This window comes from Phalangium opilio, unplaced genomic scaffold (assembly GCF_054372755.1).
Source record: "Phalangium opilio isolate 3A_F unplaced genomic scaffold, DU_Popi_V2 ptg000352l_1, whole genome shotgun sequence".
Taxonomy (NCBI): domain Eukaryota; kingdom Metazoa; phylum Arthropoda; class Arachnida; order Opiliones; family Phalangiidae; genus Phalangium; species Phalangium opilio.
In genome coordinates, this window is record NW_028324228.1 from 1,096,531 (window position 1) to 1,123,019 (window position 26,489).

Sequence of the window (26,489 nt, forward strand, 5' to 3'; positions counted from 1 at the left end):
CCTTAAATTAGTTGCTTTTTTATCATTTCGATCCAGCTTGGCGATAATCTTTTCACCTTTAAATAACGTCAAGATCCATCGTTCTTCACCACTCTGCCCGAGTTTAATCCCTTCAATTGTCTTTAAATATGAATATTTCAACGCAATGTGACTTTACTTATAAGGAACATAGTGGTAAAGAGACACAAACGACTTTTAAGGGAAAAACGAAATCTATTCAAACCAAAATTGATGTGAAAACGAAGTACAGCCCCAGTTCTTAAAAACCCTGTTTGTCAACCATTCCCCATAGGTACAGTACTCGAGCAAGTACTGACAAACTTCCTAATTATTAATTGGAAATTTGGAATTGAACAGACATCAGCGGCAAAAACTGAAATTACTTGGCATTAATCATTGCCATGGTAGTAGGGTTCGAGCAAGTTGAATAAACCAGCTTGATTTTGCTCCGCTTTGTCCAGTGTTCCATCGTTGTCTTTTATTTTGGACTCGTATTAAGCGCGCAACACCGAAGGTAAGCGTTAACACTGGAAATGGTAGTTCCGCCTTCATGGCTGTCGCCGGAGTTTAATGTCTTCAGCGAAATGCGAAAGAGCAATCCATTTTGTCTAAAAAATAATTATGCTTCGACGAAAAAAAATATTTGTAGAGTTTCGGAAAATTATACCAAGTTAAACATTTTATTAAAAACATTTAGGCTGAATTACGGAACAATTTTTGTCATATAGACCTAGCGAATGTTACGAGTTAGCCATTTTATGTTATACCTTATCTCTCAAGTTTAAATGGAACCTAATTTTTGAAAGTTTACGTCTCTCAATAATTTTAAGTAAACGTATTGCTATAGATATACAGTATTAAGTCGCTCTATTGGTAATAAAATAAATTATAAAGGTTATTCTTTAGACTCTTAACGAACTGTACATAACATTAAACGTAAGGCATGGTTGCTTAATTTAAAGGTTATCTAGATTAAGTTGGCATCTTCGGCCAAAACGTAGAACATTGATTGTTCATTCCTCAAGAGAGCATCTGGAGAGTCAAATTCCACAATGCGGCCCTGATTTAGAACCATCACCCTGTGAAGAGTTAAGAGGTATCAAATTATTAATTTTACGCCGATTTAATAGGTAGTTAAACTAACTTGTCGTAGTCTAAGATGGTGTTTATTCTGTGCGCGATGGTGATGATGGTAGAAATGCCGAATTCCTTCTTGATGGTCTCTTGAATGAGATTGTCGGTGTCCATGTCGACCGAGGCCGTCGCTTCGTCCAAGATCAGGATCTTAGTGTTCCTCAATATGGCACGAGCCAAGCAGACCAACTGACGCTGTCCGACGCTCAGATTTTTCCCTCCTTCAGTCACGGGGTGATCCAGTCCCTGCTCAAGTGACCCCACGAAGGATTTCAGGTGCGATTGTTCCAGGGCTGCCCACAGCCGCTCGTCGTCTTGTTGACCAAAGGGATCCAGGTTGAACCTTAGTGTGCCCGAGAAGAGGACGGGCTCTTGGGGGATGATGGTCAGTCGCGATCTCAAATCGGACAAGCCCAATCCCTCCACTTCAACTCCGTCTATGACGATCTGGCCGCTCACCCCCTCGATGAGACGGAAGAGCGCCAGTGTGAGCGACGATTTTCCCGCTCCTGTCCGCCCCACCACGCCCACCTTCTCTCCGGCTTCGATCCTGACATCTATGTCCTTCAAGACCAAATCCAATCCCTCTCGGTATCTGGTACTGTAGTCCTGAATTTTGATCTGTCCTCGTTGAGGCCAGTCAGATGGGGGTTGAAATACTGGTTTCTCCCACTCGGCCTCGGACTCCAAATGACAGTATTCGTCAACTCTTTCTATTGAGACTATATTTGATTCCAAAACCGTAGCGGAAGTGATAAAGACTTTCAGATATTGCAGAAGCTGTTAGAGCAAAATAACAAATTAGTCTGTATTTGTATTGTTCCACATGACAGAAAACTTGTTCACTTTCTTTTTAAAATTCAATGGAATTCATCATTAGCCTATTTGATTAAAGAATAAAATATCTTTCATAGATAAGACCTGATAAGAACTTGAATGTAAATCACCAAAATTCGATAAAGCAGGGAATATGGTGCCATGTCATACCAAAAATATATTATTTTCATTGTATGAAAATATTTTATTTTTTGGTCATACCCGTTTCTCCAACATCCTACCATTTTTGCAGCTGTCTAATAATCACGGGTTTTCATTCTTTCAGAGCTCGTTGGTTCGCTAAATAAACGTTATACTTTGCGTTTCCTTCCAATTAGTTTTACGAACTTTTGTAAAAGATTGTCTACGAAAGCATTAAAAGGCCAGAGGAAACTATCTATTTGTAATCGTTCAAAAAGGATTCAACCAGTTTGGACTGCGTTAGAACACCGAAAATTCAGTAAAATCGACCCAATAAAATTCATATGTGTTGCTATACTTTTGAAGAAGCGCTCTTCGCACAACACGAAATTTGACTAATGTGGATTTAAATTAACCACGGTGCGAACAGATTCTTTTGCAAAACCCACAGTTTTCAACCCTTTCTAACTAAAGTGTAGAATATACGTTTATCGTGTAATCAGTTTTACCATTGCTTACTGACTAAAATCTGTTCTTTGGATTTTATTTTTAAAAGCACAAAAATTCAACACCATAGTAACGCAAATAGACCTCTAAAAGGGCTTGTCAATGCCACCGTATTCAGATAAACGTATACAGAATGAAGGCCAAACTGACTTCTTTACGAAAAAAAAGTACAAGAATGGCGGCCTTATTTGAACCTAACCTTTAATTGCACTGTTACAATACTTTTTACAATGATATTTTGCTTCGCTTGGCTATATCCATCTATCTTTCAACCCCTGCATACAATACCATCTCGAGATACTCTTTGTTAATACATTAACTGTTGATCCTTTTTCTATGTCCCACTTTAACAAAGTTTAAATATCACGCTAGTATAAATAGTCAAACGAAACACCAGCCGAGATTTTTAGCTTCTGGAAAAGATTTCGATTTACTCCCATGGTCTTACCCGATCGGCATTAGCCAAGATCAATCCTACAAAACCTGCTGACAGAGTCCCTTTGCTCAAATTTATGAAAATTGTGGTGCAAAACATCAAGCAATTGCCCAAGATATTGTAGCGTACAGTCAACCATCTAGAAAGAAGATGCATTTTATTGAATTGGAGAAATGAGTAGCGACTTGGAATGTTCGCTTTGATTAGCATCCACAGCGCTTTTCAAACCGAAGGTAAAAATGTAGTTTGGATGCCGAAAAAGCAATGATTGAAAAATGACACAATCACAAGATTATGCATACCTTTGCGCCATGTTCATCATGTAGTTAGCGGCAGTGCATTCGTCGATCAGTTTGAGGAAGTGTCCTTCGAAGTTCTGTTGGGCGTCACATGCCCTGATGACAGTGCTGCCAGCCACTGATCCTCCCACGTGCGAAAACAAGAAGGAATTTCTCAAGCTTGTTATCCGCTTGAATTGACGATTGCTCGACATCAAGAAACGCTGCAAAACGCATTGCTCAATCTTCAGTTTAAATGGGATATTATAAAGTAATTATCCCCAGAAGTGAGTGCGAGAACGCCGCGGGTAAGACGTGCATGCTTTCTACACTTTTAGCAACAAATTATATTTATTACAAAACACTTTAACTGTTCAATATTTGTAGTTATTTTTATTGCACTGGGTGGAAAAGTCTCGCTTATTAAAGTCGTGGTGCCCAGGCCTCTTTATCGTCGTTTAATAAAACTTCCTATACAATCATTAATTCTAAAAAATCTGTTAAATTTTGGGAAATTTCGGTAATAATATTGCCTATTTTTAATGTTTCCTATTTTTGTATAGTCTCATTTGAAGAGCTTTAAGCTCTGACCTGCAATCAACTCCCACATTAATTAGGATCAAAAGCGACTATCCCTCAGTCGATACGAATTCCGTGTTGAACTACGACAATTAACAATTGAGAGTGATACTGAATAATTACTTATGACAGATGTCTGAAATCTAGTTCCTACCTGAAGAAAAAGGTATCCAATGACAACAACAATGCAGGGAATTATGAATAAGGGTAGAAATATTGCAGTTCCTATCGGGTAAACAACTAAAACTATCAATCCAAAATTGGTGAGCAATAACACAGGAGGTAATTGCTGGTCCAGGGCGTCGATATCTTGGGAGAAACGATTGAGTATTCTTCCAACGGGGGTCGTGTCGAAGAAGGACATGGGAGAACGACAAATGCTGTCGAGCATTTTCCTATGTAGATATTTTGCCGCTCGTAGACAACGAAAGACGTTGATGATTACGTTTAGAAATGCAAAAATGGCCTGGCTTAGACCAAGAACGACTAAGACCACTAAACGGGTTGCCTTTAAGTCTGGGTTCGCTTTAAAATCTTCCTTGGAATCCGCGCACCACAGAGACAGCCAGTAAACTGACGCGAAATTAAGGACAACAACAGTGGTGGTTGTTACTTCGAAAATTGCACACCATATTATACCATACGCTTTCAAATATTGTTTGTATTGTGATACGGATATCTAGAAACGTGCAATAACATTATGTGTGTAGAGAGTTTTAGTTCTCCTTATTCTTCCTTAGTATATTAAAGAGCACATACGTTTCCTTCTTTGAGTCTCTCTATAGTCATGAGTTTTGCCTCATCTTCATCAGAGACTTTTCCCTGTGATGCAAGATGAAATCTCTCAACTGTGATATTTAGCGTACTACAAAAGTTACATTATAAAAATTCATAAATTGGCAATGTGTATTCAACTTGCAAGTATCATTTCAGGAAAGGCTATCTCTAGAAACAGTACACGCCACATGGCGGTTTGACAGAAAGAAATTCCCTGGGTTATTTTGTATAGTAAATTTCTTTGACTATACTACGTACTGTCGGTAACAACAGTTGATATAACTCCAAATTTACTCACGACGGTTCTTCTTTATTCTCGACCCTCATTTCACTCATATGTTGCGCGAAATAATCCCTGGACATTCCCTGACGACTCATGATTTCGTCATAGGTCCCCCTCTCGATGATTCGTCCCTTATTCATGAAGAAGATCTCGTCCATTTCTCGGATGAAGGTCAAGTTGTGCGTCACCAAAACTCTCGTCTGTAAGAGTTTAATTGATATTTGTCAAGCGAGCAAGAAACTACCAAACAGATACAGCTTTCAAAGGCGAAAGACTCATTAGAGTTTATTTGAGTTAGCTAGTCACAGCATCAATAAATTTTGATCATTTTTTGAGCCGCTATTATTGAAGTTGCAAGGATTTAAATCAAAATCTACACAGCTTAGATAAATATGCATATACGAGATGTCCGCTGAAATATATTTATCAGTAAAGACACCGATTACTTTCCGGGCCCTCATATTTTACTATAAAAGTTCACGTCGACATCTCATTTAGACTAATGGTCGCTAAGCGCTTTCATAGCAATTATTAGAGTAGCGTTACTTACTTTCTTTCGAAGTAATCCCTTGTGTCCGATGACTTCGTTGAAGAGATGTTTGGCCACGTGAGAGTCAACCGCTCCCAAAGGGTCATCAAAGAGATAAACATCATCATTGCGATAAATTGCTCTGGCCACGTTGACCCTTTGCTTCTGACCTCCACTCAAGTTGATACCCTATCATGAAAATTAGTAAACGAACACATTACTAACGAAAGCAGCCATCCATGGAACCATCATTGAATTCATCTCTTTTGTTTAGCCCGACGCCACTTAGGCAAAAATTTATATTTTGTTCATAATTTAGTTGTTTATCACATTTTTAGTTACAACAGGAATACATAGATCTCTTCTAAATATTTAAAAGGCCATGGACCCCATACTAATTTTCCAAGTTGAAATAAATCACGCATGACGTCAGGGATGACGGTTTCTAAACCATTTCTACCCCTTAAGTTCAAGTAGAAAGACCCAGAAAATGGTCTGTTAAAGATTGCAAGTAGAAGAAATAGAAATTAGGACTGTTCACGAGCTCGAGCCAGCTCGGGCTCGTGACGAGCGAGCCGAGTTTGAGCCGAGCCAAGCTGCCACTTTGGCTGCTCGATTAATTAACGAGCGAGCTTTTTTATGGTCGAGCCGAGCCGAGCCGACAGGCATCGAGCCACTACGACTCGCGAGCTTAGTCACTGATATAGCGCTTTCCTTTTAGTCTTTATGTTCTCCACCAATAGCGTTCCGTTGTATTTTTACATGAAATAAAGCGTGGGAAAAATCTCTCGCCTCCAACCTTGAACATATTTTACCGATCGGGTTGTACTCAACCACTACATTCCTAAACATCGATCTCAAGTTTGGCGTTGGTAGTAGCAATTTTTTTAAACATGTATATATTAATCGAGCCAGCTCGGCTCGACTCGATCATTTTCGAGCCGAGCCGAGCCGAGCCGCCGGTTTTTTTGACTCGAGCCGAGCCGAGCTTTTAGAAAGCTCGCTCAGCTCGGCTCGTGAACAGTCCTATTCTGAAATACAGGTATTCCTGGTTTCAATATTAAATACTCTTTCTCCGATTTCCGTTTCGTCGTCAGCTGGTAGTTGGTCGAGGTCTGGTTGTAGGGCGCATGCACGTATAACGCTGTCGTATCTGTTTTTGTTCATGTCGTCGACGAAAAGTATATTCTTTCGAAGTGAGGCGTTCTGTATCCAAGGCTGTTGAGTGACGTATCCCACTCTCCCGGCCACTCTCACCTCCCCTTCTACCTTCTGCATCTCGGAAACCAGAGCGGACAAGAGGGAAGACTTGCCACAACCAACCGGACCCACCACGGCCACCAACGAGCCACGGGACACTTTCAAATTGATATTCTGAAGAGACGCTATTGCTTTGTCATCCAGGTTCCAATGAAAGGATCCGTTCTGAACCACAATCGCTGAAATTTTCAAAGAAATAAATTTATGTTAACATTGGTCAAAATTGACCAATTGTGAGGTCAGAAAATATCTGGAAACAATTTAAAGGCAACTTCAGGTCTTTAAATGATCTTTAGAAACGACATGTTAATTAGTTTATTTCAAAAATGAAAATTTTAAAGGTGATAGTTAAGTCTTTGGGGAGTTTTCTTCTAAAATTGATTTTTGCGCTAAGCCTAAGAACATCCCACCCAGAATACCTTTTGATCCTCTATATAAAGCGACTATGGGAATATGCCTTGACGGTTATTTATAGCTATAGGGGCTATCCCAACTTCGGATACACGAAAAACCGGTTTGACGGGATTCTTGCTAAAAAGATGGTCTTCCAGCTGTTAAAAGTATTGGGAAAGCAACAACATTGGCATCGTTAAGGAATTCACCCGGGTATAGTGTAGCAACTCTCAAGTTATGGTTTAATTTGATGGACCTATGTATCGAAACCAATTTATTGGAAAGTGCATAAAATGTTCCGGTTCCCAGGGTTGGTGTGGGGGAAAAAAATACGGGCGCCGTGGCTAGAGTGAGATAATCTTCCGGCGAAATTGCACTATGTAAAAAGGCTGGGTTGGTGTTACCAGGAGTTCATATTAACCCTCCTTCGGGAGGGGGTGTCACTTAATAACAGTTGTTGAAAACCTTTTTAGTTGCGAGTGTAAAAAACTGACAAGCTTTTACGATTATGATCTCTGATCGTGTGATTCTGATTTGTTTAAATTGGGATGGAAAACAGTGGGTTTTAAATATAATTAACTGCATAAAAAATTTATGTACTTTAACCGTTGAACAATCTCGTACATTATCTTAGCGTGCTAGAATACATGGTATTTTTCTACGTTAGCACGTACGAAACTAACACGCCCTCCACACCACACCTTGCATTACATGTGTGTTTATACCAATTGTTGGGTTAAGGTCCGAAGAAGGTCTCATTCTTCGCACTCAAGTTCGCGCTTCCACCTTTAACCACAAATAATTTTTAACTTGAATTCATATATATTGCATGGCAATAACTGCGGGAAATAAATAGCAAGCGACCTTTCTCGTTTTTTAATTCCCTCATTATTTGTCATACCATACTGATCGTCGCTAGCCATTTGCTCCACGTAATGCTTGATTTCCTCACAACTCAACAAGTTTGAAATTCTTCTTACCGAGACGTGTGTCTGTAAATAATCAGTTTTTGATTGAAGTCATTTTTAGAGAAATACTAGATTTACCTTTTGAACCTCCCTGACCCCGTACTTACCAAGATTAGAGTATTTATTAAATCCGGAAACGTTAGCATTGAGGTCGCTAATAATCGCACCAACTGATAGGAGACGAAAGCTTTCCTCGAGGTAAGAACGTTATCGTCGTCAATGAATGCGTACATGGCAAAACACGGGTAAGTAATCTGAATGAGCAAAAAAAAAATCTGTAGGAACTTAAAATCAATATGGAGATAAAAGAGTGTGTAAACCCTGAAGTTGAACAGTTAGAAACAGATTACAACAATAATAAAGCCAGCAACCCTGAACTTATTTCATGACCTTTCTTGAGCCTGGCGAAAACGTAGAAATCTCTACACCTCTCTGTTCCCCCATTACCTGGCGAAAACGTAGAAATCTCTACACCTCTCTGTTCCCCCATTACCTGGCGAAAACGTAGAAATCTCTACACCTCTCTGGGCCCCCATTATTGATAACAATAATCAACTTGTAAATTTTTTATGTTCGTACCAAAACTGGTATGAGACCAGTTATTAACATATTTATTCCTTGGAAGAGGCCTTGTTTCTTCATGAGTGCAATTTCTTTCTTCCTGATTTCAAGAACGATTCTTTGGAATGACCTCTCCCAGGCGTACAACTTCAAGACGCGGATTCCGTTCAAGATTTCACTCATCATTTTCATTCTGTTGTCCTTCAGCTTCATCAGTTCAATCTAATAAAAGACATGATTAAAGAAACCATTCACAGAAACTCCGTCGGTGGTGATATTGCAGTAAAAGATACAAGTTGGGAAACCAAAATAAACCTCTCGTAGTCGAGAAAAAATTAAGAGGTTAATCTTAAATAATTTAATAAATATAATTGATTTCAAATATTTTAATCGCTAGTAATTTACCTTAATTCTAGTTAATTTGATTAAGGAACGTTATTCCTAAAATCATTTTAAACATAGCTATTGTTAACGTTTGAATTCTAGAGTATGCCTCTTTACCAATTTTTGGAAATTTGGGGTAGGCATAAGGCAATTGATTCACAGGAAATGATAGGAAAACCCGCAATTGCGCGAAACTTTGGTGGTAGCCCTGCTATTGGTAGACTAGACGTTTCTCGTAACCCTAGCCGATCGCCGCGTAAATCTTAACCATCAAGATGGGAGTAGAAGCCAACAAGTTGGGAAAACCAAAATATTACCTCTCCGTGTCAAGAGGTCTACTACTACAAACGTATTTACCTAGATATGGAATTATTTCACTTTTTTGAAGTAAAAATTTACGAAATATTGAAGCAGTATTCCAAACATAGCGAATTTACAGTAAAGCAGACGACATTTTACATCCAATAAGGATAAATCTTGGACACATGGAAATCAGTCAATGGGGAAAAGAACAGGAAATGAAGTCTACGCTTCAGCTGTTTACCCTATATTCTGAAAGCTACATTCACAACTGGTTTGCAGTGTAAATACTATCGTCTCGTCTCACCTCAACAATATTCTTAGTTTGCCAACATGAATGTTAACGTTAAATAACACCAAAGCTAAATTGTAGCTAGACGCACTAATAGTCAATGCGCACCATAAAGAGAATAATAAGTCTGTAGTTACTACCCGTTTACCATTAGCCCTTTTACTAATCTTAATATTATTCTTTAGGAGTGTATTTAACTTTCGGCTCACTCTGAACCGTTGATGTCTGTTCATTTCAGACACGAAAATCAAAGCCAAAAGTTTACTTCACCTCAGGCCTCAATTATTTACTCTTTGTTTCACTAAGCCTATTGCGGATAATACTTGTTATACGCGCCGGAGTCTAGGTCTTAGTTTTCTTCATGAAATCAATAAACCAAGGATTATTCTATATACAGATGTAGTATAGCTTAAGCAATATATAAACAGCCATTTCAAATAACAATATTAAAAAAATCTTTGGAATATCAAAATGAAACGGAGCTTTAAAGCTACAAAAGTACTAAATGCATCATAATTACGAAAAATACTTCCACATATTCACTTTATATTATGGAAAAAGGGAATATTAAGGTTCTGTATGATTTCTTAACACATCAACACAAGGCTAACTGCTAACGCGACAAACTAGTGTAACAATGGACGGACACACACAGACAACAAGAGTAACAAGGAGTATAAACCCATTAGTGGAAGCAGTATTTTTTTTCCGAAACAATCTCGCTTATGTTTATCCTCTCTAGACTTCGCTAAAAACGTATTACTACTACGTAAAATATTAATAGACAGGCAAGGATTGATACCATTAAAGAAGAAGCGCAATATTATCCATATTTTCATTTCATATACAGAGAAAAGAAATTATTATGTTTCTGAGAGGAGCTTCCCATTTTGGTTGTTGTTTTGAAAAATATATCGCAATGCACGGGCCTTGATAGATATAGGAGGCAATGAATGAAATATATCGCATGCACGGGCCTTGGCAGATATAGGAGGCAATGATAATCTCTCTCTTTGCACGAGAGGTTTATCTTTAATATTTAAATAAATATAATTATTTTTAATTATTTTAATCTTCAATAATTAACATTAATAATAGTTTAATCGTTTAAAATAACGTTATACCTATTATCATCTCAAACTTTGCTAATATTGACGTTTAAAGTGAAGGGTACCCCTCTTGCCCACTTTCTTCAAATTTTGGGGTATATATAAGATTCGTTTCCATTATAAAAGTAAGGAAAAAGCGCAATTGCGAAAACCTTTGGTGGCGATCCCACCTTAGGGAGGCTAGACGTTTCTCGTAACCCTAGCTGATCGCCGCGTATATCCTAAAACCAAACGATGATAATGGAGTAGAAGCCAATGATACAGATTGGTGTCTATGTGGAATAGACGGAAGACCAGTGGATGGTGGTGTTAGAAGCCAATGAGACAGATTGGTGTCTATGTGGAATAGACGGAAGACCAGTGGATGGTGGTGTTAGAAGCCAATGATACAGATTGGTGTCTATGTGGAATAGACGGAAGACCAGTGGATGGTGGTGTTAGAAGCCAATGATACAGATTGGTGTCTATGTGGGATTGACAACGAATAGAAGATGGTGGTGGTGGAAGCTAGAAAAGTACCAGACTGGTGTTCATATGGGATGGACGAATACCAAACATGTTGGTGTGAGAACTCAAGTATAGAGTAGCCAACGGAGAGAAATACAATTTTCCAAATTTCTGTGAACTGTCAATGCGGTCCGGAAATTGGGAACACGTTTGCTCCGATACGCAAGATGCGAACGCGGTCACGTGGGTGTAACAACGGACAGACAGACACACACACACACACACACACACCCAGACAGACACGGCCGTTACAGAACCTCTCCTGGACTACGTCACACGGAGAGGTAAAAATTGCTCTCTGCAGTCCGGGTATAGCATATACGTTTGCTCCGATATTGCAACTGGCAACGCGATGACAGAGTGACAGACAGACAGACAGTTACACACCCTCGTTCAGCGAAATACCGCTCAGTGACGTCATCGTCACTCAGAGTGGTAAAAATTCGCCTTTCGTAGCTAACTCGCAATTTCCCAGAACGTAGGTATGTACAACAAGTTGGGAATCCAAAATAGACCTCCTCGAGTCGAAACGCAATTAAGAGGTTATAATTAAATAAATGTAATTGATATAATTATTTTTATCGTCATTAATTTACCTTAATACTAGTTAAATCATTTTAAGAAACTTTATTCCTAAAATCATTTTAAACATTGCTATTATTGACGATTGAATTCAAGCGTATGCCTCTTTTACAATTTTTGGAAATTTAGAGTATATAATGCGATTGATCAACAATAAATGATATGAAAATTGCGTGAACCTTTGCTCCGATGACAGAAACCCCACTCCCCCCCCACACACACACAGACACGTCCAGTGTAATTCCTCTCCGTGACGTCATTGTCACTTGGAGAGATAAAAAGTAACCCACGTGATCAGAAGGAACCATATTAATTGCCTTCAACCCTCTTTCTCCCACTGTGGGAATTAATGCTAGCGGTGTAGATTACAATTTCACCCCACAATCTGTCTGCCTCCATTTCTACTCCTCGCTGGCTGTACTAAAGGACATTTCTTTCTCAATGGTTGGCAATGTGACAACGATCTAAAACGGGGAAAGCTCGAGTCTACTTAACGGAATTTGTTTATTCGAGAGCTTGTAAAATGTTCCATATCATCTTGAGGTATCTTGGTTTTTATTTTTGGTTTTCTCTGAATGTAAATGGCGATTTTATAATTTACTTTCGATCAGGGACCTTGCGCAGTCGAGGGAAGGAAAAATGCCTTCCATCTTTGCTTTTCCCCGGCTACATTTTTTCGAATGCGAACTTTATGAAAAACCTTATCACAAATCACCGTTAATATTTCATTGATGAGTTCTATTGGAGATCGTTATTACTATACATGGTGTTTTTGAAAAGTCCATTAATAATGAAGGAGCGTGTTTATTGGGCCCAACTGTGTGGAAAGAACATGGGGTGTACAACATTTATATTCGAACAATTTTTGGATTCATTGTTGGATCCCTGGCAAGTCCTTAAAATCACATACTGCGCTCTTTTATGCTAATTAATTAGCTAAACGCCATGAAAATGCTACTCGTGGTTCAATGAATAAACTTTACGACTGCCTGAAACCAACCCCTCATAGTTTTCGGAGCCTCAAAAGCAGGGGAATAAAATTAAGGAACCCTCTCCCACGAGATATAAAAGAAATTAAGTCAATATCTGTTTTTAAAATAAAGATCCTGGAATATGTCAAAGATAACTTTTAATTAACATTTTTAACTTAAACTGGACTCCTACGTAAAACAGTTGTACGCTGATAGGAATATCCTTGAAATGAAGCTATTATTATTATTATTATTATTATTATTATTATTATTAATAGTTCAAAGCAAACTGGTAACGCTAATTAGAGTCGTATACTGTACATTGTTGGATATTTCTTTCTTTTAGGGGCCAATGTTTGGGGGGGGGGCATATCTCCGTAACCAAATATTGTACACCCCATGTCCTTTAATACTTTCCACTCAGTTGGGCCTAATAAACACGCTCTTTCATTATTGATGGACTTTTGACCCTTTATATGCGTATGATTACCGTTACAGTCTAGTGGGGTTTTAGTTGGATAACATTTACCTGCAGTGCTTTGTATTTCTTGGTGCTGAGATAGTTCAGAGGAAGAAGAACGAAAATAGGTAGGATGCCAGCAAAGGCTGAATAGCCCAGTTCTTGATACATGAAGGCGAAGCACAGTACTGTTTGTACAGGTACCGACCATAAGAGGCCAAGTTGTGGCGACAGAATTTGGAATCTGTTGGTGTCGACGTACATCGTGTTCAGTATTTCGCCCATTGTCAGGTCACGTCGATCACTGGTTGTCAAGCGAAATGTCTGCTTCGAAGAATCTTCTTAATGAACTAGCAACCCACTATCACGATAACACTAACTTACTTTTTTGTACAGAACGTGCATTGTGGCGGATTTTAGTCTCAGTCCTAGTTTGGTGTGGAAAATGGCGCTGCCTTCTTGCAACAAAGATTGCGTAAGACAGGCAAACCCGTAAAGGCAAGCGAAGAAAATACCCTTCCAAAAAGGATCTTCGTTTGTAGAGTAATCAATAATGGAACTGAAAATATAAATGAGTAAACTGTTTAATTAGGTTCCAAAGTATACTTAATTCATTGCAGCGTGGACAACAACCCTTGTAATCTAAATCTCAGTTTGAATCAGAACATTAAATCAGAACATTAAAAGGAATGAAAACATTCAGACAGCTGACCCACAATAACCGAAAATGCATTGCTCTTGTAACGGGACCTCTCTCTACGCTTCAGTATAAGCAATGAACCAACGGACACCAAGGAAGTAACTATATTTCACACTTTAAGTGAAAACCATGTACAAACTTTCTTTTTATTTGAATTACTTATGACGTTGGATGATGTTTCTTGTATGGCTGAAGAAGGGAAATTGTTTACCCTGTCAAAAGGGCGGGACCGATAGACACTACGTCGGACAGAACTTGAAAGACCAATCCAGCAATCAAACAAGGACTGATCGTCCTCAACAAGGGCCAACTGATGGATTTGCTCTTATATTTGGTTCTGTTTCGTTCTTCGGACAATCTTTTCATTTCCATTTCACCTCCGGAATTTTTTGTCTTAATTAGAGGCTTGCAGTGTTTTTCGAAAATGCGCGAGACAGTGAGAGCTCGCTCCGAGCCGTTCAAATCGTACACATCCAATGGCTCCAGGTTTTTCTTCCAACCTTTCCACAGGACACTACAATTCGTTAAAAATAGAATGAGCTGCGCTGTAAGAACTTCTTCAAGTAAGTGCTGTACAAAAGAGCGCATGAACGGAACCAGAAAGTTACCAGATTTACCTGGAAAGCCATGAATGAACCATGCGTGAACAAAACGATGCGTCATCTTCCCTTGATGTCTGAATGTTTTAAAATAATCATAAATCATTCAGGAATTTTAATACAAAAATTATGTGCATATGTTCCATAACAGGCATACATACAGCTTATACGATTCATTGTGAGGCGGATTTTGTGAATATTATATGCATGGCCGGGCTATGGTAAGAAGAATTTAGGACTGTTGGAAAGACGTCAGAATTATGAGGCGTGACGGATAGTACTCGATCCCGGCCCACAAAACCCGCATAGAAATTAACATTTAATAGGCACAATGATTCCTAATAGCTGTATGCATATAATAAGTATGACGCTGAAACCTTGCTGAGAGCTAAATCGAGAAAAACACGTGAGAAGGGTAGAGCTCCTGAGTCCTTGTAACCAGTGTTGAACTTATAGTATATAAATCACCATAAGTTTATTAGACGGCACTTCCTATACTTCGTAACGCTAGATACTTACTAAGAGCTAGTGCGAGAACAACGCGAGAATTGACTACACGCGGCTTAGAAGTCCATCCGAGGGGTCGGACGTTTGTCAAAATCCCGTACAGTTCGTTTGAAATCTATGAAAATCTCTCTCGAAAATCTCAAAATCCCGAAATCTCACGTCAAAATCTGAAAATCCCAAAATCTCACGTCAAAATCCCAAAATCCCTACCTCAAAATCTGAGAATCCCGAAATCCCTACCTTAAAATCTGAAAATCCCGAAATCTTCACCTAAAATCCCGAAATCTCACATTAAAATCTAGAAATCCCGAAATCTTAACGTAAAATCCCGAAGTCTCACCCTAAAATATCAAAATCTGAAAATTCCCATGCTTACAATACACGTTTTGCATCTATTTAAGAGGGAAAGACACGAGGGTAAAACTCTGCCTTCCGATTTTTTGCGCCTGCGCTATATAAGAGTACTGTATTACAAATTAGACTATTTTTGTCGATTTTTCTCCGGTATTCATTACGGTAAATTAAAACTAATTTATAGTCTAAAACCTAAACCTATATTTCAAAATATCCTATGAACACCGGAAGTTAATAGACCAATACGATTACCTACAGTGAAACAAACTTCCAGGGGCACGCCTACATACTGGATAATTTGCCTGTCGCCACAAGACAACACTAGAGGCAGCCCAAGCTCACTGCATCTGAGAGGGTAGCCAACTCGGTCATGCCTCTAGCAGTGTCTCCTGACATGATTGAAATTATCCACTATAGAGGCGTGCCCTGGAAGTTTGTTTCTCTTCATGTAATATTCGTATTGGTCTATAGTAAATCTTGATATGCCCTGCAAATACCCAAAATTTCATCAAAAATCCGAAAAAATCCGAAAATCTCCTCGAAATCTGAAAATCTCCTTTAAAATCTGAAAATCTTGTTCCAAATCCCGAAATCTCCTTCAAAATCTGAAAATCCTGAACAAAATCCTGAAATCTCCTTCAAAATCTGGAAATCTCGTTCAAAATCTGAAAATCCCGAAATCTTAAAATCTTGGAGAAGATTTCAAGATTTCTAAAATCTCAGTCAGAATCTCAAAATCTGGGGAAAATCTCAAAATCTTGGTCAAAATCTCAAAATCTTGGTCAAAATCTTGAAATCTCAAAATCCCGTACACTAAAATGCCGAACGTCCGACCCCTCGAGTCCATCATCCAATTAGCCTTTGACAGCGCCTCACCAGGCGTCGTTTTACGAGAATCTATGACGTTTCACCTAAGTCACTTCATAACAAGCTCTCAGTAACCAGTGAGAAACTTATGGAACATATCTTATGAATTTTTGAAACCACTTTATAAAAAATATATATGAAATTTTACCAATTTGACTTCGATTGCGTACGTATGTTTATCGTAGTTCGGAGAGGTGTCACTCAGCGTGTGTAATACGAAAGTAACTACTACTAAAGGGTAAATTACCGACTCATTTATCAGCCCGAAATAGTCATCTTTGTCGTTCTGAAATGTTTCACGTTTATATATTGCTGCAATAAAATGTAAAGAAAACCTTGGCATACTTGTAAATAGTATTTCTTGATGGTGGATCTCAGTGTAATAGTTTGCGTTAGTGTTAAGAGGAACCAAAAGCACGTCAGGATTCCGGACAACACCGTGCCACCCCCTCTGCCGTAAATTATTAGGAATAACGCCAAGATCTGCAACACTCGAATTCAATTTAATTCATCCAAACGTTATGGATTCTTTTATTTGTCTTACGTAAGTTCCAAATTGAAGAACGACCGCCAAATTGTCAACGACTTGAAAATCGCCGTAGTATATTTGCTTACCAAATTTTGAAGCGCTAATTGCAGCCAGTAATAAAACCAGGAACTGGAAACGGAAAGCCAAATTAGTACCTACGTGTAAGTGCTCTCAATAAGGACTTACACTTTTCGTAATGGAAAGATGGGAAAAAAGGACGCTTCGCCGTTCTGACTTCGCTATCAGCGCAACTTCTAATGGGAGTAACACCCAGAGTATCGCGCATGGCACCCAGACCAGGATTGTCTTTTGAAAACACGGAGTGAAGTCCGGATCATCCGTGTACCACGTTAAATTTGCATCCTATCAAATATAAATACATTCTCCTTAATTCAGTGCAAACTTGTAATATTTGTACTATTTTAAAATTATTATAGCCTCAATAAATAAACAACAATTAACATACCCAAAATGGAGATTTGCAAAAGTCATCCAGTATGAAGGGACCCATTTAAAGATGAATAACCCTAATTTTGAGCAATTTTTAACACGCTATTCGCTGTGATGTTATTGGGCGTCTAACTAATTTTTTAAAAGTTTTCCTACAAACCGTAACGTTGATGGCATAAAACAGTACATTCAGACCTTGATCGAGTCTCACTCGCGTAACACAAGTTTATTTCAGATCGAGTTCGTCTACATTGGAGCAGAAATATATTACCTTACACGAAGTTCACTTCAATAATGGTTAGTACCGTGGACATCATCTATGAAGAGAAAATCCGAAAAAAAAAACTTTCCAAGAGTGAAGAGGCGTGAATTTTTTCCCCCTCCCGACGCGCGCTAGTCGCGAAGAGAAAAATATTTCCTCTCGAGAGAGAACTGTGATAAATGGCCCCTGCCAAGATAATCTGACGTTTCCTAGAAACGGCGGGATTCAACTGTATTTCGCGCAAGTGAGAAGCCGCTGCATAAGATACAACCATGATACGATTGTTAGAAAACCGGTTTTACGCACATTTTTCTCACTACGCGACGCTAGTGTTTTATTTTCACCTCTCTGCCTCGCTGTTCGGGAGGAACGGTACCGTTTCTAGCCTGTAAAAATACTTCATAGATGATAGCCGGCGCGAGGTAGGGAGAAGTGAACTTCGTGTAAGGTAATATATGTCTGATTGGAGCTGAATAACAAAATGCCAGACTTCAGGAGATAAAATAGTTTTTTATGAACTGTACATTTTGTCCTTATTCGTAGGGAGGATTATCTTTGGATCTCTGATTACAGACCATATTTCTTGAACTTAACGAATAAAATTTATTTAACATTTTATCCTTAAATGAAGAGAAGAATACATTTCAATTTCACGAAAGATATAATAGATCAAAATGTCAAATTACAAAGAAGAAAACCATGCCGAGACTGTAAAAAACACGTTGTTCTTCTAAAAGCAAATCCTCAATTAAAGATAGTCAGAATTAAGCTTAAGCATTTAAAGGAGGCGACTTTTCTCCCTTGTGAGCCTTTGGGGACCCCATGCACCGGGGACCCTTCTCACATGCCAACTGCGGATAATGGTTAATTCAGAACTGATCAGACTGCTTTTCTCCCCACAAAATAGCGACGAGGCCTCAAAAATTAATGGTTCACTTTAAAATTAAAATCCACCCAAATTATTTCATTCAGCTTTTAAAATTATTCGTTTTAGAAGCAGTTGTTTAGGTTTGCAACTTTTTAGAATAAACTTTGCGTAGATGAAAGAATCCTCTGTAGGCCTACTAGTGACCCTGGTAAACATGAGTGTACTAGATCCAAAAAATATATATGTATTTCAAACTTCTCGCGTTCATCGGTTTTATCCCAACCTTTTTAAGCGTTTATCCCGCCTTATTTTTAACTTAAACTATATGGGATTAAAATAATAATTCATTTATGTTATATAAATATAATACGGAATCGCTGGGATATATAAAATGTAGAAGATAAAAGATAAATTAAGGGATATCAGAATTGTTGCTTAGAAGAGGCGAAATTATAAATTAATATCCACCAGGGGCGCGCGCATAGACTAGGAAGGGAGAAATGCCTTCTACCTCTGCTTTCCGCAGTCCCACTTCAACATTACGGATTTATTGACCTCGACTGTTGAGTGTCGAAAACGTTTAAAATTATTATCACCAATCGCTTCCCGAAGCTCTACCTTTAAATTATGTTTTTACTGCGTTAAGGTTATTTGAAGAAATGGTTAGGAAATTTGATTTCCAAAACATTAGACTTTCAGAAATTTTATTACGATAAGGTTAACTGAGCAACTGGTTAGAAATCCAAATAAATTGGGAAGATCAATATAATAAGCAAATTGAAAATATTATATGCGGTCAGGGCTACATAACCTTAGAGTAAATTGGCTTTGGTTCCATTCAACCGAATTTCCATTCGACAGATGGATTTTTTGTGGTGTCCCATTCAACCAAACTTAGCTAAGAGGTGCGATTTTCATTATAATATAGTCTCATTGGAGCGAAATTCTATTCAACTGGAAGAAGACCTAGTGTGTCGTTTTGCATTAAATAAACTTTTATCCTTATAAATGCTTATTTTTGTTGAAATAAATATGAGTTGAAAATGTATTATTCCACTTATTTTAATTACGTTTTACCTACGGTGAACCTAACTTCACCTAACCTAACCTAACCTGACAAAACCTAAACTAACCAAATCTAACCTAAATTAACCAAACCAAACCTAACCTAACCTCACCTACCCCAGAGAGGATTTATCATAGGGAGTGGAAACTGAGGAATATTATGTAGCTCAAAAATCACGTGATCAACAAAACTGGCCAGGTCTATTTCCGGTAAAATGTTTTGTGGCCCCTCCCTCTAGGGTGGGTCTAGAATGTTGCTGGAGGGTCTAGGGGAGATGGGCACTACCTTTTTAGAGAAAGGATAACGTCTGACTTAAAATAACTTCAAATGGCGCCAGTCGCACTAGAAATCGCGAACCCTTATTGGGTAATTGTACAACCAACAGTGATTGAGGGCAAACTTTAAAATTAAAGGAGAGTCATGTGACCGGAAATTTACCTGGCCAGTTTTAGCGTCGCAGCCTACTTGTTTGAGCTACATTGTATATAGCACTGTCAAGGGCAAGAGCTTCAACTCCCTATTATAAATTCTCTCTGCCTACCTTAACCTACCCGAAACGAAAATATTAACATCTCAATTTTAAAACTTGAAGATATTGTTGGAACAACCATTAAGACTATACTTCATTTTATGCACAATTTGCTTATTATTTCTACACATCTCTTGCCTGGAAAGGAATGAAAGAGAGAGTTTTAATTAGTATCACGAACCATTTATTTGTAATATTATGAACATACCATTCGGAGATTCGAATCAACACTCCATAGCTTCGCAGTCCAACACCGTATCCACTACCCCACCGAATGGCTGACGGCTTTAGTGTTTCAAGTTATATTGATGTATTTTTTAAGGGCATATTCGGACGATTGGGATTTCTGTCCATTGGGAATATAGTCATCGGGCTAGACATCTAAAAATCATTGCGGAATATTCGGTCTAATGGAATTTCGGGATATTCGGTCTAATGGAATTTCGGTTCATTCGGAATTCGGTTGAAAGAGAACATACCGTAAAGGCGTCCTTTCTTAAGGCCTAAATATTGAATACGGGTCCCAAACGTAGGACCTAAATTCATGCACCTTGATGAAAGTTTACGCAGATTGGATAAGTAAAAATAAGATAATATTGTTCAAAACAATACCTGAGTCAAAATGTTTAATAATTTGTTGAATAGTCATATTTTATTCAGTACCTAACATAACATCCAATGATTGTGTACCATTGGGTCGAATCCCATTGGATCGAATGTCTTGTTCGACCGAATCCCCTTGGACCGAATACCGCAATTTGGGCGGATTTCCAATCATGAATTTTCCTTTAGTTTCTGGGGTTTTTTTTTAAATTGTTGTTTTTTAAGTTAGTATTTATTCGTATTATCAGAGCTAATGGTTTCATTTGTAATTAGTATATATTAGTACAAAAATAATGAACAATAGTATTCAAAAAGAAAAACGTAATATCGGAAGTGAATATAAAATGTAATTTTTTGGAAATGGCATATTAATTTGGAAATTCAAATTAATTTGGAAAGTCAATGAAGATAAACATCAATATTTTGGAAAAGGCGTAACATTTTAGATTTTTTTATAAAATATTTCTAACCTAACCTTTGGAAAAGGCATATTAATTTGGATGGTCAATGATGATAAACTTCAATATTTTGGAAAAGGCGTAACATTTTAGTTTTTTTTTTAAAAAAATATTACTAACCTAACCTAATCTTTGGAAAAGGCTTATTAATTTGGAAAGTCAATGAAGATAAACTTCAATATTTTGAAAAGGCGTAACATTTTAGTTTTTTTTATAAAGTATTACTAACCTAACCTAATCTTTGGAAAAGGCATATTAATTTGGATAGTCATTGGAGATAAACATCAATATTTTGGAAAAGGCGTAACATTTTACTTTTTCTTATGAAATATTAGTAACCTAACCTAATCTTTGGAAAAGGCATATTAATTTGGAAAGTCAATGAAGATAAACTTTTGGAAAAGGCGTAACATTTTAGTTTTTTTTATAAAATATTACTAACCTAACTTAATCTTTGGAAAAGGCATATTAATTTGGATAGTCATTGGAGATAAACATCAATGTTTTGGAAAAGGGGTAACATTTTAGTTTTTTTATAAAATATTACTAACCTAACCTTTGGAAAAGGCATATTAATTTGGATAGTCAATGAAGATAAACTTCAATACTTTGGAAAAGGCGTAACATTTTTGTTTTTCTTATGAAATTGTACTAACCTAACTCTAGCCCAACCTTAAAGACCCTTAAAGAAAATCGTTCAAATTTCCCAACCGTCTTTTGAGGATTGACAGAGCATTCTGGGTAATCAGTATATTAATCTGATTGGTTTAGACGGCTATGGGCCGATTTTGCGCAGTAGTGGCAAGGAAGTGTACTTTAAAAATTTAATGGCGGAACTTGGGAACTGAAGTTTCAGGTGAAAGTGATTTAGGAACTGTTTTAGAGCAGATGTCGCTTTACCACAAGCTCACAACGTTATTACCTTGTTGTTTTTCGCAATAGAGTCTCAAATCGTAGAAAGATTAGGAGATTTCCAAAGCTTGTCATTGAAATTACACAGTTTTAGATTTTGGCAAAGGCTTAGTAAAGTTTTTGTAATTTATTCAACGAAACCTTTCGCCACTAGATGGCGTTGGTACTCTATTCGAAAAATCCCGACTGGGCGATATAAGGTGTCCAGCTTGTTTATTTTCTTTAAGGGTCTATACTGACGGCGCTCGATGCTGCATAACTTCTTCGATCATCCAACTCACTCTATTCATTGCGCTACTGGAGCTCGGCAACTTCTGGAAAACGCTATGATTTTATATGTGTAAACCCATCCCATTCAGTCGAAATCTCTTCCATATAAATATTCCCATTCAGCAGAAAATCGCTCTTTGGGCTATAAATTGTTTTAAATTTGGCTACAATTGTAGAAATCTGAAATTCGGTCCAACGGGATTCTATCCAATAGGAGTATACCCATCCGATTAATCCCTATATTATTCAAACCGATTATTAACAGGTTTTTATCGATATCAATCAATGTGTCTATAGACAAAATGGAACAGTAATATAATGGCCCCAAATTCGACCATGATTGAATAAATATGAAGCTAACTTAAATACGTTATCTTTTTAGAAACGCTGAAATTTCCTAAGAGAGAAATTTGAAATTAGACTAAAAAACAAAATCTTAATACATTGATTTAACTGAACTTTATTTGATAAACATGGAAAATGAAACAAAATTATATAGTAATACTAATACTAGCCACTAGAGTCCGCATAATCTTTCCATGGCCATCTTGTTGTATGCGAAAGTGAAGAACCCAGCTCCTTCACTACACTTTAGCTGATTAGCTTTATTAATGTGAACAATATTATTTGAATACGTGAGAAATAAATAATTTGTAAGGGTTCCTAAGTTGAACTTCAACACACTTGCCCCTCCATTACCCGAAATTAATAATGCAAGCCTAATTTTTAAATTAAGTCCAATGTTTTTGTTGTATGCGGAAATAAAAAAATCCGTCTCCATCACAGCACTTCATCTGATTAGCTCTAATAATGTGAACAATGTTATTTCAATACGTCTAATAATTATTGAAAAAACGTGTTTTAACGATGTGTGAATAAAGTGGTTCGCATCTGAACCTTTGCATGTTTATTGGCTCGAGAAATCAGCCTCACCTGCTCTATCTCTTACAAATGTTGGAATTTCTTATTTTTATTTTGAGTTAAATGTATATCTACTTAAATGTCACTATTTAATAAATCTGCTTTGGTTTTCAATCTTTCGAAGCACCACAACACAATTCCAAGAATAACCGATGATCCCAATAGGTAGTAAACATTGCAGAAACTCTGGTGGTCCGCAACTGTGAAGTCTGGGGATTAAAAGTGTGAGCCATAAGACATTTTGAATCATGTGAGAATTCGTGCTTGTTCGCCTTATAAATTTAGATATAAAAATAGGTCAGCGACATTTGGACGCTGGTCATTTGGGCGCCAATTCATTTCATGTGCTTTACTCTAGCACGCATTTTGGAATATACTAATGCATTTTCTGAAAAACCTACAGTTGGTAGTTTTGCGAATTCCGATTTTTCAGTTAAATTGTTTTTATTACATAAAAATAAAAGGCTATTATGACAATTCCTGCTGTTCTAAATGTTCTTAATGCAGTATTACATTTAATAAAAAATCCTTGTCTGATTACTTATGATAAAAGATAACAAAAATTATAAGCATGAAACTTATAAATTTATTTTTCAATAACTCTCTCTGCTATGACCTAACCTTACCTCAAATAAGAAAACCTAACCGAACCAAATTAGTAATCTTTCTGCGGATTTAAAAAAATTCCAGAGTACAATTCTAAAGCAGGGTTGAAATAAAAAACCCAGCCCAAAAACCCACGGTTTTATTAGGTTTTACCAGAAGTAATTAAAAACCTTCCTGAGGGAGCGAAATATACAAGACGCTTTAGACGTAATGTTAAATCATGCGAGACACAATCGATCCACCAAAAACCATATTCAGACACTATTGCGCATGGTAGATCTTAGTCCTTTGATATGGCCGTTGGATAGGGAATGAGGAAAAAGAGCTTCAAACTCGTGTAGCCTTTTAAGCGGTCTGAAGTATAGGCGTAGAGGATTGCAAATTTTGCTAATAAATAAACACAAATGCAGAAGAAAATAATTTTTTTTTGTGAAGCCAAGAAGATGAAAATTATGAATCCAAGAATAAAATATCCAGATCACCGTTTTAAATCTAGCTTTAGTGTTAGGCGTATATACCTTGTCAAAGTAAGGGTTTAATTCAAATTATATGCACAGAGCTATTAAAATCCTATAACCTAGTCACTGCCTTTGATGTTTCAAATGATTAATAATTAATTATCATCAAAATCTAAAAATAGTGCATGAATTACTTCTTTGGAAAAGTTTGAAACTACAATGAGGCTTTGAGATAATGAAGCAGCCGACGCAATCATAAGATCAGAGAGTGTATTTCTACGCTCTACGCTGCCTTATTTTTAGCCATATCGTATTATACGATAGGCTCTTAGTTTGACCCGAGCCGTAGTAGTAATAGTAGTAGTAGTAGTAGTAGTAGTAGTACATGTGGCCGGAGTTTTCGCTTTCGTTATCGTTATTTTTTGGCTTAAAAGGAACTCCACATTACCACAACCCACCCATAGGGGTAACTGGGCTCCGTTAGAGATTTAATTTTAATTAAAATTTTTTTTGAATCGCAGCCGGGAATCGAACCCGGGTCGCTGGCGTAGCAGACAAACATTCTACCATCGAGCCATAGTGACTAGATAGAAACCCTGAGTTTTTTACTATTTATTTTTATCTCTAAAATGTCGGGGTGATGTGGGGTGGGGTACCTCTTAATCTGTGGGGTCGGATACTTTTGAATTTTTATCTGTGGGGTCGGATACTTATGAATTTGTATGTTTGGGGTTTTTATATTTATTTTCTTTTTATTTATGTGCCAATTAAATAGATAACGATTTTCCCCGTTTTCTACTGCGCTCCTCATGCGTCCTCATGTGTTTCGTTCTCGTTCGGTAGCTATCGTCATCTATGTTATGTTTGACTGGAACGTTTTGGCGGTTAATTCAAATGTGGGTTTAGATAGAGCTAACATAGTGTTAAATGAGCGTTATGCGTTTGATCATTTTAGCATTGCTAAAGGTAATAATTGCTAAGGGGATAATCACTAAAATGCGTAATCACTATAACTAAACTTTCTCTTTCAAAACTTTCTGGGTGAAGAAAAAGCAGCCCGTGCAAGTCCGATTTGGCGACTATTTAGGCGCTCGATGTTGATTCCTCTTTAGGGTTCTTTTGGGAGAGCGAGTTTTAACTTAAGACCCGGACTGAAACAAGTCTTAAGGCTTGTAAACTTTCTTAAACTAATTGAAATAACCTTTCTGAGACCTCTTTAACAAAAAAACATAACACTTCATTTAAATTCTTGCCACCCTTTGGTTTGGGTATATCGCGGAGTTATTGGGCGAGGATCTCGGTAGCTCGTTGTTAAGGTTCTGACGATACAAAGGGAGAGTCCCCCAATTTATAGATGCATCCCCAGGTCAATGTCGCCAGAGAGCCGGCATAGTTCCAACCTTGGCTCTTCTGCAGGGTTAGTGACGTTGACGTTGACCTGGGGTGACCGCTACCCAACTCCTTTCCCAATGACGTAGGAAACTTTCCCTTGTTGTAGGCTTAAGGCTATACAGCTGTGAAATACTTGTAAAGATTTAGATACAAGATAAAGATAAAACCCTCCTTGAATAGGGTTGTACAAAACTATTTTATGCTTTATAGAAGTGTGTAAACTGAAGTAAAGTTTTCTTTACCGCGTAAACATACACACTTTTTCACACTGGGCATAAGTCCTTGTTAGAAATTTATAAGATGCGATAAGTGTGCAGCGGCATAAGTCTATGTTGTAAACTCATCGAGGGGATTATCACTAAAAACTATCTGTTCTTCGATTCGCCGGAATATTAGAATTACAGCATAAGTAGATTTATACGGTTATAATTTAATCACTGTTTTAATCAGAGTAGGGAATCGAGGGGTTATTAACTCTGATTTTATGCACGGTAAATCAATTAAGCATAGAAAAAGATAGCGCTATTCACTCATTAGGGTAAGGTATAGCGCTATTCACTCATTAGGGTAGGGTATAGAGGGGCTATTCACTCGTACGATATGGCTACTATTACGAGCCCTTGGGCCGTCTTGTTTTTTTTTTTTTACTTTGTTTACAGACGTAAAAGCACGCGGGGGCATTCGCGGTTCGATTATGTCTCGAGAAAAATTTGCCCTTGTATACTTTCCTCCCATAGGCAGTGTTGGGCACATTTATTTCGATATATCTTTTTACCTATCAAAATATTTTTGTTTTCGCCCCTATCAAGTTTTTACCTATCAAAATATTTTTGTTTTCGCACCTATCAATTTTTTACCTATCAAAATATTT

The 26,489-nt window shown here is 37.5% G+C and overlaps 4 protein-coding genes across 4 annotated transcripts in view; all 4 read right to left on the bottom strand.

Annotated features, from left to right (window-relative positions):
- Positions 1-26,489, bottom strand: part of LOC149602758 (uncharacterized) — a 285,004-nt gene that overhangs the window by 68,119 nt on the left and 190,396 nt on the right. The gene's annotated exons all lie outside the window — the stretch shown is intronic.
- On the bottom strand, positions 737-13,646 carry LOC149602765 (multidrug resistance-associated protein 1-like). The gene is made up of 13 exons (XM_089860241.1): positions 13,337-13,646; positions 8,681-8,884; positions 8,209-8,355; positions 8,035-8,125; positions 6,549-6,919; positions 5,502-5,669; positions 4,967-5,151; positions 4,651-4,756; positions 4,046-4,570; positions 3,337-3,536; positions 3,047-3,173; positions 1,145-1,914; positions 737-1,079 (listed from the first exon to the last, which is right to left on the bottom strand). Exons 1-13 carry the CDS (start codon positions 13,550-13,552, stop codon positions 968-970), a joined length of 3,222 nt encoding a protein of 1,073 aa, XP_089716367.1. The 5' UTR covers positions 13,553-13,646; the 3' UTR covers positions 737-967.
- Positions 13,658-14,625, bottom strand: LOC149602766 (uncharacterized). Its single transcript, XM_089860414.1, has 3 exons — positions 14,585-14,625; positions 14,127-14,481; positions 13,658-13,826 (listed from the first exon to the last, which is right to left on the bottom strand). The coding sequence occupies exons 1-2, from the start codon at positions 14,605-14,607 to the stop codon at positions 14,175-14,177; spliced, it is 330 nt and encodes a 109-aa protein (XP_089716540.1). The 5' UTR covers positions 14,608-14,625; the 3' UTR covers positions 13,658-13,826; positions 14,127-14,174.
- On the bottom strand, positions 15,679-17,334 carry LOC149602767 (ATP-binding cassette sub-family C member 1-like). The gene is made up of 5 exons (XM_089860242.1): positions 17,290-17,334; positions 17,010-17,186; positions 16,839-16,952; positions 16,640-16,777; positions 15,679-16,580 (listed from the first exon to the last, which is right to left on the bottom strand). The coding sequence occupies exons 1-5, from the start codon at positions 17,332-17,334 to the stop codon at positions 16,416-16,418; spliced, it is 639 nt and encodes a 212-aa protein (XP_089716368.1). The 3' UTR covers positions 15,679-16,415.